Source organism: Salvelinus fontinalis, chromosome 11 (genome assembly GCF_029448725.1).
Source record: "Salvelinus fontinalis isolate EN_2023a chromosome 11, ASM2944872v1, whole genome shotgun sequence".
NCBI classification, from domain to species: Eukaryota; Metazoa; Chordata; class Actinopteri; order Salmoniformes; family Salmonidae; genus Salvelinus; species Salvelinus fontinalis.
Window position 1 is genome coordinate 27,815,884 of NC_074675.1, and position 15,330 is coordinate 27,831,213.

The window sequence follows — 15,330 nt, forward strand, 5'->3', positions numbered from 1 at the left end:
TGGGCTTTATCAGTCAGCCGGCCCGCCCGTTTCTTTGTGCGGGATCGTTATTTGTAAGCTTGGTGTTTGTTAGTCTGACGTTACGTGTTTGTGTATGTTGGAGTACATTTCTGAACTGTTTTCGTTCCCCGTGTCTGGGGCAGTTTATTGTGAGCACCCAGTGTCAAGTGGGGTGGCCGTTGTTTCTCTGTGGTTCATTAAATGAACGTTATCATTGAATCGTCTGTCTTCCTGCGCCTGACTTCGCACTCCGACACCCAGTCCTGACAACCACACCAAATTTTGATTGGAACAGTGAAAGGAAATGAGCATTGCATCTGCGTGCTATTTCAGAGAATACGTCAGTGTGAATGCGCTAATCTGATATGGGAGACATATAAAACTGTCAGAACAGTACGAAAAAAAAATTTGTACATGAAGTAAAAACCTTAGGATGGCTGTGTAAACACAGCCTATGAAAGAAACCCCTAGACTTGTGCGGAAGTGAACGAAGCACAGAAGTGCTCAAGTCACTTACTCACTCATCCCTGTCGCGCATAGGGCAAGGTCCACAACTTCAAACTTAGAACTGGATGCTCGAAGGATTATAATTTTGACAGCATGCATGTAGGCCGATAGGATACATTCAATATTTGATTTCAAAAGATCTTATCTGGACATTTCAAAACCAAAGTATATTGCCATAAAAACACAATAATTGATAACATGCAATCATATTCATGTTCATCTTTTTAATTTGGGTTATATAAGTACTTCTCTCGCATAGAAGTCAAAAAAGAAAAGAAAACAGGGATATTGAACTTTTCATCAATTTCAACAAATGTAGCATCTTGTGGTAAGAAAATGTTGCATCTCTTGTGAAGATAGATTGAACCATGTATTAGGCCTAATATTCAAGTCCAATCTCTAAACTGTAGCTGGGCTGTATTAGCTATGATGTAGTAGTGTTTTCTTTGTATAGAAATGAAAACAAATACATTGAACTACACTAAATGTTGCATAGTTAAAAAATATTGCCTCTTTTGTGAAATACATGATCCATCCAAGAAGAAGAAGAAAAAGAAAAAACAACAAATCTCTTAATTGTTGCTTGCTGGGCTGTAACTGAGCTGTACATAGGCTGTCCAGCTGTGCTATAGATGTCTTGTATAGCTGTGACATCTCCCTTGTGCTGCTCAGGGCTTGACGGTCAGCTGGGCCTGACCGTACACCTGCCTGAGTGCAGCACAGTCCAGGCTGGCCATCAGCTTGGTGGGTCCCTCCCTTCGTGGGGTAAAACTCTCTGTCCACGTCAGGGACGAGCCAGCCAGGATCAGACTGGAATACACACATATACACACATGAGTATGCACACACACACACACACACACACACACACACACACACACACACACACACACACACACACACACACACACACACACACACACACACACACACACACACACACACACATACACACACACACACGCACACAAAACACACACACACACACATACAGGTATCACTCTGCTCACCTGTAATGTTTATACTTGGGTGGCATGACTCCTGGCCCCTCCACACGAATGTACACATCCTCCAGGTTGAACTTGAACGGGTTGGTGAACTCCACAGTCACAAACATCTCCTCGCTTACCTTAGCCAGACCAGACACCTACAGAGAGGGGATGAGAGTTGGTCCTGATCCTGTCCGTGAAGACCCAGCAAGGATTGATAAACTGAGCATATTTGGAAAATACTTTGTATTCTATACCAGGGATGTCAAACTCATGTCGCAGAATTCAGTCTTTATTCGGTCTTCAACGAGGTCCGGAAGGCTGCACTGAAAATTGGTTATATTTCCTCGCCGTCAAAATTAGCCCAAAAATAGTCCTCTATGAATTTTTCAGTGCTCCCTGACTGTCTTGTTCATTTAGCTGATTATTAGCGACGCTGAACACAGTCATAGTATATGAATGCAGGTCCATTATAATTTCTACAGTTTCGATTTTTTATTTTTTATTTTAAAGTATATTGAGTTCGCCCTCCCCCCCCCCCCAAAACAAAACATAAAAAAATGTGCCCGATTGGACCCCCTGTGTGGGGGACGTATGTTTGACACCCCTGCTCTATAGAGTACAAATTGATTTGTTTCAGGCTGTGAGCACATTACCACTCCTAAAAACATGACCTCTGACCTGGACAGAGAGTTTGGGGTTGTGAAGAGTGACGACCCTCATGGCGGTGACAATCTGACCCGTCTCCTTGACCTTCCCAGTAGCGATGAAGTGGAGGTTGGCCTGCTCCACCAGCTTTCTCATGTAGTCCTGGGAACGCACCTGGATCACTTTCTTCTCAGCTGTGGACACACAGAGATGACTTTCTTAGGATATGCTTTGTCTCCTTGAGTTTTACTTTAATTTTCATGTATTTTGTTGGGTCTTGCTTTAGAAATATTGGAGTTCAACTGGCTTGCCACTAGTAACTAGAATATTGATCTTACAAGAACCCACCAACCCACACACACCACCCCTCCTCCCCCACCTGCCCACCTTTCATGGGATCCAATGTCACTTTAAGGGTCTTGAAGAGGAACTCAGAGCTGGTGACTCCTGTGTAATACACCACGTTGCCACTGACATACACGTCCCCGGTGTGAGCCTGGCCACTCTTGTTGTTGAACTCCAGCTTCAGCTCGAAGTCATCCCCCACCCTCACCTCGATCAGGGGCATGTCCAGCTCCACGTCAGCCTTTGGAAGGATGGCCTTCTCACGCTGACAACCGTACTCCTCTGCCTTCTCCAGAACCGTGCGCTCCTCTGGGCTACCTGTGGATGTGGGAGACCACAGATGAAAGGGAAAGATTATATGGTTTGTTTCAGAAGTAGTCCACATTTAGAATCTGGGTTTTTAGAGTGGTCGTACCTCGTTCACACAGAGACAAAACCCTTCTTTTAACATTTAAATCAAATCAAATGTTATTTGTCACATGCGCCGAATACAACAGATGTAGTAGACCTTACAGTGAAATGCTTACTTACAAGCCATTAATCAACAATGCAGTTTTAATGGAGTTTAAATTCACATATAAATTTGAGTTATAGATCTATCATTCTCATTGAAAGCAAGTCCAAGAAATGTTAGATTTGTTCTGTGCGCTATTTATACGCCACCCATGCTTAAGTTTCATTTTTGTGTCGTTTACCTTCAGTTTTGTACATCAGCTTCAAACAGCTGAAAATACAGCGGTTTAGACGGTACAATGATTCTCTACATGATACTTGCTTGGTTTGTCACGTAAACTGAAATTAGGCGAACTATTAGAATTTTAGGCAGCAGGAAATGGTGGAGTGATTTCTGCATAGGTCATGTTTAATCTGTGTCCGGGAGCTTTTGCTCTGTGACACTCCCTCCTCTCTCCTCTCTTACCTTCGGGGAACTTGTACTGGTCAGTGATGTCACGCCGAGTGTCCTGGCCGGGAGCTTTGGTCACCACCATCCTACCAACATGGCTGCTGTTGACTTTGACCGGCTCCAGGGTTCCATCTCTGGGGTTCCGTGAGTAGAACACCACATCACTGTTCACCTATAGAACAAAATGGGACACATTCATCATGTAAAATTCCAGTAATTAGTCATCTATTGATATGTTTAGTCATATATAAGTCATATACTAGTAATACCAAACCACATGTACTGGTGCCATATGTTCACAACTACAATTGAGCTCACTGATTCAAACTGATGCAAACAAAAAAATGGACTGTCTTGGGAAGTGACCGATAGGGGTTGTAACATTTTGTATACTGTCCTGTGCAGTTGGTGTTTTGCGCCACTAGGATGGCTCATTGTTGTAGTATTTACCTCAGCAAACACGAAAGGTGCGTCAAACGGGAAGCAGATCTGGCCATGTTTGATGGCCTGGACGGATGCAGGGCCACACCTGTACATCCCTGGATACAATGAAAGACACATTAGGTATTAGTAATATCCCAAATAATTATATAATATAGTAACTACACAGCATGTACGTTTCATAACACAGTTATGTAAAAATTATAACATGGTCAGTTAAATTGTGTGTGTGTATGTGTGTTTGTGTTTCTGTGGGTGTGTGTGTTTGTTTCTGCGTATGTGTGCGCGTGTGTGAGTGCCTGTGCCTGTTTCTACAGTATATGTGTGTGTGTGTGCGTGCGTACATGCTTGTGTGTATGAACACCTCACCATCACTGGTCTCTTGGGGCGTAGCATCCACAGCCTGCCAGCCCCCAAACCCTTGAGGAAGGTCTGGCCTGCTCATGTAGCACTCGTTCCAGCAATGGTAGTTCCTACGGCAACACATCCATTCCATTATTTGACATTACCATAAATCATTCTAAATGCAGTCTCTCCACTCATGAATTGTATTTTTAAATGCTCAAATCAAATCAAATCAGAAAGTGATTTGTCTGTCACTGGAACAATTCTACCAGATAGAGTCCTTGGTGCGTTGCTTGTCAATTCTGCCGTTCTCATCCAGGATGATGTCAGTTTTCAGGTTGCCGTCATTGTCGTGGGAAGAGAAGAAGTTGGTGACAACCCTGGCGGGGATGCCCAGACAGCGCAAGACTGCCGAGGAGGAAAGAAACTGTATCATCAGCAACAACAAAAAATGTTCTGAATTTTTGGGGGAATTCTTCACATCAAATAGTAGGAAATTAAATTTGAGTGATTAATTATGAAATCCTCCCAAATATTTCACTCATTAGCATTGTAAAAATCCCCAAACTAAATGATTTTTGGGAAATCCTAGTTAAACATTTCTGGAATCATTACAGATTTCAGAAAAAATTGAATTTTCTGAAAGTTTGGAGAATATTGTAGCCTTATGCAGGTCTCACAGGTGTTAAAGACAGCAGCGTAGACCCAGCACTGGGCATAGCAGACGGGCATCTTGCTGCTGGAGTAGTTGAGGAGGATCTCAGTACTTCCAGTCCAGGAGGTGGGTGCCACTCCGTAGGTGTAGTCACCACTCCAGCTCCCCACCAGCACCCCGTCGTCGTCACGAGAGTTCAGCTGGGAGAGAGAGGCAAACATACGGTTCTCTGCATCTGAAATGGCACCCTATTTCCTTTACAATGCACTTCTTTTGAACAGAGCCTTATGGGCCCTGGTCAAAAGTAGTGCATTATATAGCGAATACCCTGGTCAAAAGTAATGCATTATATAGGGAATAGCCAGGCTAAAAGTAGTGCATTATATAGGGAATACCTTGGTCAAAAGTAATGCATTATATAGGGAATAGCCAGGCTAAAAGTAGTGCATTATATAGGGAATACCTTGGTCAAAAGTAGCGCATTATATAGGAAGTACCTTGGTCAAAAGTAATGCATTATATAGGGAATACCTTGGTCAAAAGTAGAGCCTTATATAGGGAATACCTTGGTCAAAAGTAGAGCCTTATATAGGGAATACCTTGGTCAAAAGTTATGCATTATATGTGAAATAGAGTGCCATTTTGGATGCAAATAGCCTGTTACAAGCCTATAAGTTGTAAGTACAAATCTCTCTTCAAGTAGAAATAAAAAAGAGGGCACGACAAAACCTATTCCCCCTCAGGAGACTGAAAAAATTTGGCATGGGTCCTCAGATCCTCAAAAGGTTCTACAACTGCACCATCGAGAGCATCCTAACTGGTTGCATCACTGCCTGGTATGGCAACTGCTCGGCCTCCGACCGCTAGGCACTACAGAGGGTAGTGCGAATGGCCCAGTACATCACTGGGGCCAAGCTTCCTGCCATCCAGGACCTCTATACCAGGCGGTGTCAGAGAAAGGCCCTAAAAATTGTTAAAGACTCCAGCCACCCTAGTCATAGACTGTTCTCTCTGCTACCGCACGGCAAGCGGTACCGGAGCGCCAAGTCTAGGTCCAAGAGGCTTCTAAACAGCTTCTACCCCCAAGCCATAAGACTCCTGAACATCTAATCAAATGGCTACCCAGACTATTTGCAATGCCCCCCCACCCCCTCTCCTCCTCTTTTACACCGCTGCTACTCTCTGTTGTTATCATCTATGCATAGTCACTTTAATAACTCTAGCTACATGTACATATTAGCTCGACTAACAGGTGCCGCCGCACATTGACTCTACACCAGTACCCCCCCATATATAGTCTCGCTATTGATATTTTACTGCTGCTCTTTAATTACTCGTGACTTTTTCTTATTGTTATCCATATTTTTTTTCAACTGCGCTGTTGGTTAGGGGCTCGTAAGTAAACATTTCACTGTAAGGTCTGCACTTGTTGTATCCGACGCATGTGACTAATACAATGCCATTTGATTTGGTTGGAAATGTGTCTTCTGGGCAAGGAGTCTTTTCTCAAGCCTCCATGGAGTTTCTTCCCCCTATAAATCTACTGTGTGAAACGGTTGTACTGTTAGAACGTTGTGATCTTAATGGGTTCTCTGTACGGACCGGTGGTAACCCCGTAACGCTCACCATGGCTGAGGCCTTCCGGGCTACTTTGATGGGGTCGCCCCTGTTGGTGATGGGCATGGCAGCTTTATCCATGATGAACAGACACGCATCCAGCACCCCGTAGTCAAACTGCAACAAGCAAAGTTCAGTTAAGTGTTCACTGAACTTCTTTGACGATCGCATAGAGAATCAGACAGTTTCTTAAAGCCAAAACAAAAAGATGACAGACAGGTAATGTGTATGGACTAAGAAACAACCGTCCTGCTATTTGACGTATAACGACTTACATGTACAGTAGTTACAAATGAATTCTGCATGGTACAGATAGCGTATCACCACACCCAAACCAATCATTGCGTAGCTAGTAGTGGTGCACTGGGTCTCTCTGTACCTGGCCAAAGTTCCAGGGCCGCTCGGACACGTCGTCAAACGCCCCGTGGTAGATGACCCCCACCTCGTTGAGAACACACTCCTCCCTCTCATTGCTATCATCCAGGAACACAGAATCAGCTGGTGGAAGGAAGCCAGAATAATAGAATGGAATCTATTATCGGAATGTAGATGAATAGACTAACGAGATTCATAGAGCTAAATCGATCAATCAATCAGCACAAACAACTGTTGTGGGAACAGGCTAGTGTGATTGCTGTCATCAGTGAGTGTCACAGACCTGCCACCCAGGGGTTGAACAGGATATAGACATCTCGACTCTCGTCCTGCCTTGTCCTGCGGATTCCGTATGGCGTCACCACCGCCACGTACGTGCGCCACTTTCCCACAATGCAGTCTGGCGCTGGGGTGATCCCCACCGTGACCACGTTGTCTGCGCTGTCCAACACCCGGCCGGCCCACGGGCTCTGGCGGTCACTGGCCACAGACACAGGGATGTAGGTGCCCTTACTGAACTGGGGACTGCCCCCTGGTGGATAGGAGGAACAGGGGGAATGACATGTCAGGGCAGTGGTAGACCTAGCTCTGGTCTTTGGCTCCGGGGTGCAGTTTCTTCTAGGTACAGATCTAGGATCAACTTCCCATCCCTCAATCCTAACCTTTACCATTAGTGGAGAAAATGTAAAACAGACCAAAGATCGGGGTCTAGGGGCCACTTCACCCTACACCAAGCCTTCGTACTAACACCCTGGACTAGAGGTATGGTAGAGCTATGGTAGACCTAACCACTGATACAGGAAAGAAAGATAAATACCTGCACATATTCCCCCTTAGTTTTATTATGTTTCAAGTGGCGGTTATAATTAAGTGCGGGAACATTCAAAGAAAAAAAGATACAATGAATGTTCCCGCACTTAATGTAACCGCCACTTGAAACATAATAAAACTATCTTTTTTTCATTACTTTACTTTTGGTACCCTGCATCTGGATGCAAGTTTCTAGATGTGCGTACAGTAAATTACTTCTTAACCAGTAACCACTGATACAGAGTTAGCCCTTTTTTAGCTTAGGAAACTGTTTTAGGCGGGGGTTTCTTTATCTCACCGATGACGAACTCCACAGCGAACTGGTCGTCGGAGGGCTTGTAGGGGCGGTCGAAGGTCACCTTCAGCTGGAACTCCTGTCCCCTGCGAACGATGAGGTGGTCAGTGGCATACAGGTGGGTGGTGTGCTGCTGCTTATTGACCTCGTCTGGCTTCCGCAGCATGTTCACGTCCCAGATGTCCAAGAACTCTGATAGGAGAGTAGGAAGAGAACGAGGAAGAGCGAGATGAGGAGAGAGGAATATAATAGGGAAGAGCGAGAGATGCAGACTTGTCATCGTAACTTGGGCCCTGATATTTTCCCGTGTGACCTTGAGCAGTTATTCCAATACACCTCTGTTTCAGCAAAAAGCTGAGGGATGGGCCTGGAGAAATGTAACGTCTCTCAAATTCATAGACAGAGCTATGGATGCAGAGGAAGGTCCTAAAAATGGTCAAAGACTCCAGTCACGCTAGTCATAGACTGTTATCTCTGCTACCGCACGGCAAGCGGTACCGGAGCGCCAAGTTTAGGTCCAAGAGGCTTCTAAACAGCTTCTACCCCCAAGCCATAAGACTCCTGAACATCTAGTCAAATGGCTACCCAGACTGTTTGCATTGATCCCCCCCCTCTCCTTCACCCCCTCTCACACCCTCTTTACACCACTGCTACTCTCTGTTGTCATCTATGCATAGTCACATTAATAACTCTACCTACATGTACATACTACCTCAAATAACTGGTGCCTCCACACATTGACTCTGTATCAGTACCCCCTGTATATAGTCCCTGTATATTGTCATTTCACTGCTGCGCTTTAATTACCTGTTACTTTTATCTCTAATTCTTATCTGTATTTTCTTGAAACTGCATTGTTGGTTAGGGGCTCATAAGTAAGCATTTCACTGTAAGGTCTACACCTGTTGTATTTGGCGCATGTGACTAATACATTTTGATTTGAAGGACTGAACATCCATCATATCTAATTATAGTTTTAACCAGATTTTGAGGCATTTACATTGTTTACATTTACGTTGTTTACAAACATTGGAGTCAAACAAGCTTATGTTTTGGGTTCTGATGAGGTACGACAGTTGAACTAATCATGAGGCGTTTATAAGTTGCCTTCTTCAAGAATCAGTGTGTGTATATCATTCAATTATGAGTCCAAAAATGGATGTAGCAACTAACGATTCTATCTTCAACGTAACGTAACGTATGGAATCCTGCAAGTTCAAATGCATGAAGAGTGGTGTAGACATTCTGAAGGCCGATTACGTTGCGTGTTCAACTTTGGGAACCTTCTCATCTTAGGGATAGACAGACAGCTTTGTCTGCAGACTGTGGTGACGTGTAGTAAAAAATGATGAACTGTAGTCGAAGATCAACAACGTGGTTGTTGTTGTTGGTTGTTGTTCTTTTTGGGAAACTCGCTACAAGATATTATTTAGATGCCTATGACTGTCACACCCTGATCTGTTTCACCTGTTTTGTGCTTGTCTCCACCCCCCCTCTAGGTGTCGCCCATCTGCCCTATTATCCCCTGTGTATTTATACCTGTGTTCTCTGTTTGTCTGTTTCCAGTTTGTCTTGTCTCGTCAAGCCTACCAGCATTTTTCCCGTACTCCTGTTTTCGCTCTAGTCCCTGTTTTCTAGTTTTCCCGGTTTTGACCATTCTGCCCGCCCTGACCCTGAGCCTGCCTGCCGTTCTGTGCCTTTCGGGACTCTGCTCTGGATTACTGAACTCTGCCTGCCCTTGACCTATCGTTTGCCTGCCCCCTGTTTTTGTAATAAACTTTTTTTATTTTGAACTGTCTGCATCTGGGTCTTATCCTGAGGTCTCATAATTACCTATCATGAGGGGACAGCTGAAGTCACTTCCAGTCTGTTAGAGGTTCTATATTCCAGTCATTCCATTCTTATTCAGAACCCTGCCTTGTGTTCTAGGGAGATAATGCTGAGGAAAGGAGAACAGTGACGAGGCTGGTAGACTCAGGATGTGTCTGAAGACGTGTGTTGAGATAACTCTGAACGGAATGCCATTCATTTGTCAGTCCGCATCCTAAATCTACAGGAAACGTGTCATTGTAGGGTCTCTTATCGTTTGTGACCAAGGCACATACTGACTCACAAACCAACACTCTGACATACAAACACACTTCTGTCTCTCTCTGTCGCACACCACACACACACTCAAACATACACACACACGTGCACGCACCCACACACACACACAGGCTCCTTCTCCTCCTTACCCTTGAGTGGAGGGGGTCCTCGGGGCATCAGGCCGAAGGGCTCGAACTCAGGCACCTCCTCCCCATCTGCATTGGAGCTGGCAATGGGGGCGGCACTGCGTCCGCGGTGTGACACCTGGGGTTGTGGCTTGGCGGCGGGCTCTGAGTCAGACATGGTACCAGCGCTGAAACGTCACCTCACGGGCCTGGGACACAGACAAACGGACGAACAGAGAGAGACAGAGACAGAGACAGAGACAGAGACAGAGACAGAGACAGAGACAGAGAGAGAGAGAGAGAGAGACAGAGACAGAGAGAGACAGAGAGAGACAGAGAGAGACAGAGAGAGACAGAGAGAGACAGAGAGAGACAGAGACAGAGACAGAGACAGAGACAGAGAGTCAAATAGACAACCAGACATTTCCTAGGTATGGTATCATATCACATGACGACTCCATTCATATTCAGCTAGCCCTTGGGGAGGACACTCCCAGTTGTGCAGCAGATGCTAAGAGATGAACTGTTCCCACAAACCATCTGTTTCACATTGAGGTAGGGCAGCAATAGCGAACTTAAGTACTGACCTGGATGAGGTGCACGTAAACTTGAACACAAACCACATGTCAAAACAATTATATATATTACATTTGACATTTTCGTCATTTAGCTGACGCTCTTATCCCGAGCGACTTACAATTAGTGCATTCATCTTAAGTTAGCTAGGTGAGACAACACACATCACAATCGTATCAAGTACGTTTTCCCTCAACAAAGTACTTATCAGCGAAGTCAGTGCTAGTAGGACTTTGGGAACCACTTCTATGTGTGTATTAGTGTGCATTATTGTAGTGACTAGGTCAGTAAACTTAGGTTTGAATTGCTCTGTGGTTTCACTGAGTAGAGCCTGTGTTATTTTTTTCTTTCATTGTTTATTTCCGTGCTGTATTAAAGAGGCGCCTACTGAGGGTGTAATTCCAGAAAAGCAGTTGGCAAGGTCAGACATTTTGGGGTGTTTGGTTGTTTGTTTTGGCGTGTTGTGTTATTCTCCGTCCCTTGTGGTCAGTGTGTCACCAGACTGTGCAGTTAATCTTCAAATTAAAGAGGGAAAACGGTCGTAAATGACAAGGGAAACTTTAGTGTCAGCGTGTGGGGGACACAACAATGTCATCAGATTCCTTTGCTTAGAATCATTGTGTATTTATTTGTTGTTGTCAATTTTATCATTTTCACAACGAGTAGTGTACCAGTAAAATTATGCCAGTATCTGTGGTAAAACTAACAAATTACCTTGCACATTTACAATTAGTTGGGTAATAATATACATTAACAAACTATATCTAAGTCCAAACTTGGCAGTCCATAAAATGACAAGCTATTAGACCCCATCATATAGTACCAGCAGTGGTGCAACATTACTAATAGTGGGTTAAATGTAAATAAAAATCTCGAGACATACCGTAAGTCAATAAAGCAGCACTGAAAAAGGAATTACCTCAACCAACCATCCCCTGGGGGTCTCTTCCTTTAAAGCCTATTTTATTTGAGGTTAGGAGGGAGGGGGGGTGGTTGTTTAATGGAGATTATTATGTAAATATGGTCATGCTGTTTTAGTCATTAAATACACAATGGTTGTTTTCATGAAAATGTAAGATTGGCACAATATACGTCATGCAGCTTTGTGGCACAAACAACGATTTAAGAATTTAGTTATGTAATGGGCGTGTGCTGTGCTGTGCTTGTCGAGGAGACAGGTTTGGGGTGTGGGGTGGTCTCTGGCCAGTGTTGGAAAGGTGAGTCATGGACCTGCACAGTGAGAGCACTGTTTCACCGTGGCACACACACACGCACGCACCAGGCACACACACACACACACACGCACCAGGCACACACACACACGCATCAGGCACACACACACACGCATCAGGCACACACACACACGCATCAGGCACACACACACACGCACCAGGCACACACACACACGCTCAAATGGTGCCGTCACCCCCTTCATCAGAACATTAGCTGGTCAATGCTGATTGTGGAGAAACAACATCACCACAGGTTTTTAATCGATCTTTTCTGGGACAGCGCTGTGCCTTTCTGTGGTGGAAATGCTGCAAGTTATTACTATTTTCAGCTATTAGTCAATGGATGATACCATATAACACTGTTTGTATAGGGTAAGATGTTCATAGGGCAAAATAAATGATTGTGCAAAGTGCAAAAAATACCGCAAACCTTCTTATAATATACAGAAATCCTCCCTGTATGATGCAATTTGCATCATGTGATGCAAAACACAGCATTGTATGATGCAAAATGCATCATACAGGGATGATTTCTGTATTTTGAAAGTTATATATCTTGAAATCTTGATTGCTGACAAGCAAAATGTTTTGGGACTATGTCAACAATGGACTAATGAAACAAATATCAAAAGATAGTTTTTGGGTGGAGTTTTCCTTTAATTCGATTTTTTTCTTGAACAATGTGTGTTACAAAGAGGTGACTATTTAAATAGTGTTTCATAAACGGAGCAATATGTAAATTGTGTTCTCTTTATGACGCACATTGTTGAAGAATATGTTCTAATTTCGTCATGCTACCAGATTATAATTAGGTTTTTAATATTTTTTTGCACTTTGCACAATGCTCCTGTGCTACGAAAATGTCCCCCATATACACAGTTTTATGTAGTGTGTACTTAGACACGGAGGCGTTGTGCAAAGTAGAAAAGGGACTCCTGAAAGGTAAAAATTATCCATAGTTTAACAGCATTTTACAACAAAATGTGGATGTAAAGGAAAAGAAAAAACACAGAAGCAAATAACCCTAATTCTGAACCAGATTACATGATGTGGAATAAAGAACCATTCAAACCAGCACTCAGTTCTCACTCTGGTACTGTAACATTAGCTTCCATTTAGGATTCTCATAAGCCCACAGCCCCCCCCTCCCCCCCCCATAAAAAACTCTGCTTTTACCAGCATTTGGAAGTTTCCTAGAGCAAAAAATGGTGTACTAGTATACAGCAAAACAACAAAAAGTACTGCAACTACATTTAGAGTACTGCAAACGATGCATTCTATGAGGCATCGCATTACTTTTCATCAAAGCATTGTCAAATACATGCAGTATCAAACAAATAAGATTGGAGACAGAAAACATTGCTTGACCAGTGACCACTGAAGAGTAAACTCACCTCTGTAGAAGTTGAAGAGGGGAAAGCTGCAGTTGTCTGATGGAGTTGATTCTCAGGGGCTGAGTGTCTGTCTCTCTCACACACAAAGACAGGCTGTTGCTGGGGTCCCTCTGAATCCATTTATATACAGGAAAGGGAAGGGCCCTCTCCATGGCAGAGATAGGCCGTGTGTGTGTGTGTGTGTGTGTGTGTGTGTGTGTGTGTGTGTGTGTGTGTGTGTGTGTGTGTGTGTGTGTGTGTGTGTGTGTGTGTGTGTGTGTGTGTGTGTGTGTGTGTGTGTGTGTGTGTGTGTGTGCGTATTTGCAAGAGAGCCAGCCCCAGGGTGAGTTGTTGCTGGGATGTGCTTGTGAGTGTGTGTCAAATCAAATCAAATCAAATTGTATTGGTCACATACACATGGTTAGCAGATGTTATTGCGAGTGTAGTGAAATGCTTGTGCAAAGTTTCCTAAGGACTAGAAGCGAGGTGTGTGTGTGTGTGTGTGTGTGTGTGTGTGTGTGTGTGTGTGTGTGTGTGTGTGTGTGTGTGTGTGTGTGTGTGTGTGTGTGTGTGTGTGTGTGTGTGTGTGTGTGTGCGTGTGTGTGTGCGTGTGTGTGTGTGTGTGTGTGTGTGTGCGAACCAGTCCCAGCATTAGTTGTGCGATGGGTTGTGTGTAGGAGGGGTTGAGGTTGGAAAGGACAGGATTAGGCCCTTGGGTGGCGGTTTGGCCGACTTGAGAAAAGGGTGGGGAAATTGTCATCTCTGTTTGCCAGGCAGTGAAAGACAGGCCAGCACTGGGGACAAGCCATGCTCAGTCACAATCCGTGTGAATGTCTCTCTAAAGCTTTGTTTTGATACTATTAGAGATAAAATAGAATGACGTAAACCTAACACACGTTTACACTGTAGCCTCCGAATACACAATTTCTACATGATCTTGTCAGTGGTAATGGGCCACAGAGATCTTCAGGAAATAGACACCAGACAATCTTTAAGATAAATACAGTTTTATCACACATTTGCACTAGTTGATCTTGTTTATGAGTGACAAATCAAAGCTTTCAATTTTGGCTGCTCAAAACTACAGTACGAACTACTATTAATTAACACGTTATACTTATTGTGTTATACAGTATGTGTGTTATAAACTAGCATGATGACCTTGGTATGTAACATACAATACAATATAGGAGGCGTATATGTTATGTGTCAAATCTATTTATATTATAATAAATAAAAAAAGAACTCTCCAAAACCAGAAACAACAGTCTGGTTGTCTTAGCCCCACTAGTGACGCCAGTGGCAAATATGAATCATAGCAGTGAGCTAAGCTAACGATGGTGTGCTGCTGGGCTGTCTGGAACTGAGCTAGGAGAACAAACTGTACCCTATCATGACAGCCAGGACCACAACAGAACCAAGGTGCGAAGAAAAGTCTGGGAAACCCAATATAAATGGTTATAGTGTGGACACTATACATAATAACTTTTGAATGTGTATGTATACTTACCTGCGGTATAGTAGTATTACTATTCATATATGCATTGCCGTTGTTATTGGCATTGGCATTGACCGAGTTACCACAGCTGCAACCCATGAAAGCCAGGCCCACACCTGAACCAAGGTGTAAAAAAAAAGTCTGTGAAGCCCAACAGATGTACCAGAAAGCAGAACAAGCAGTGGCGTCATGCCCATTGAAACAGAGACATTTCAATAGGCAGAGAATGGGGATCCTGCATTGGCATGCCCCTTCAGTTTAGTCAATATTTAAGAAAATTGTCTGTAAGATGCTTTCTCAATTTCACTATTGCGCATCCACCTCAATTTGACGTTGTAATGGAAAAACTAAACGCGATGACAAATCCTTTTTATGCTTGTTTTAATAAAGTAATTTACATGACAATGAACGTTTTATAAACTCTTGATAATACATGAAGATATTGACAATTTATAAAGGCATTTTCCATAAAGAAGAATTTAAACGTCAGATCACAATAGGTCTTAT

The 15,330-nt window shown here is 43.7% G+C and overlaps 1 protein-coding gene across 1 annotated transcript; it reads right to left on the reverse strand.

The window, feature by feature from the left end:
• Window positions 1-716: 716 nt before the first annotated feature.
• On the reverse strand, window positions 717-13,455 carry LOC129865431 (coagulation factor XIII A chain-like). The gene is made up of 15 exons (XM_055938233.1): window positions 13,347-13,455; window positions 10,169-10,353; window positions 7,935-8,123; window positions 7,110-7,358; window positions 6,831-6,949; window positions 6,461-6,568; window positions 4,860-5,034; window positions 4,449-4,587; window positions 4,204-4,307; window positions 3,844-3,932; window positions 3,409-3,565; window positions 2,532-2,807; window positions 2,178-2,338; window positions 1,518-1,654; window positions 717-1,317 (listed from the first exon to the last, which is right to left on the reverse strand). The coding sequence occupies exons 2-15, from the start codon at window positions 10,320-10,322 to the stop codon at window positions 1,176-1,178; spliced, it is 2,199 nt and encodes a 732-aa protein (XP_055794208.1). The 5' UTR covers window positions 10,323-10,353; window positions 13,347-13,455; the 3' UTR covers window positions 717-1,175.
• Between the last annotated feature and the right edge of the window lie 1,875 nt (window positions 13,456-15,330).

Bases quoted from the DNA above. Each gene is read 5' to 3' on its own strand.
- LOC129865431 (XM_055938233.1), bottom strand. From the start codon at position 10,322: ATGTCTGACTCAGAGCCCGCCGCCAAGCCACAACCCCAGGTGTCACAC. The intron at 7,359-7,934 runs GTGAGATAAAGA...CCTATCCACCAG, and splicing joins CGCTGTGGAGTTCGTCATCG to GGGGCAGTCCCCAGTTCAGT. The intron at 2,808-3,408 runs GTAAGAGAGGAG...CCACATCCACAG, and splicing joins CCAGTACAAGTTCCCCGAAG to GTAGCCCAGAGGAGCGCACG.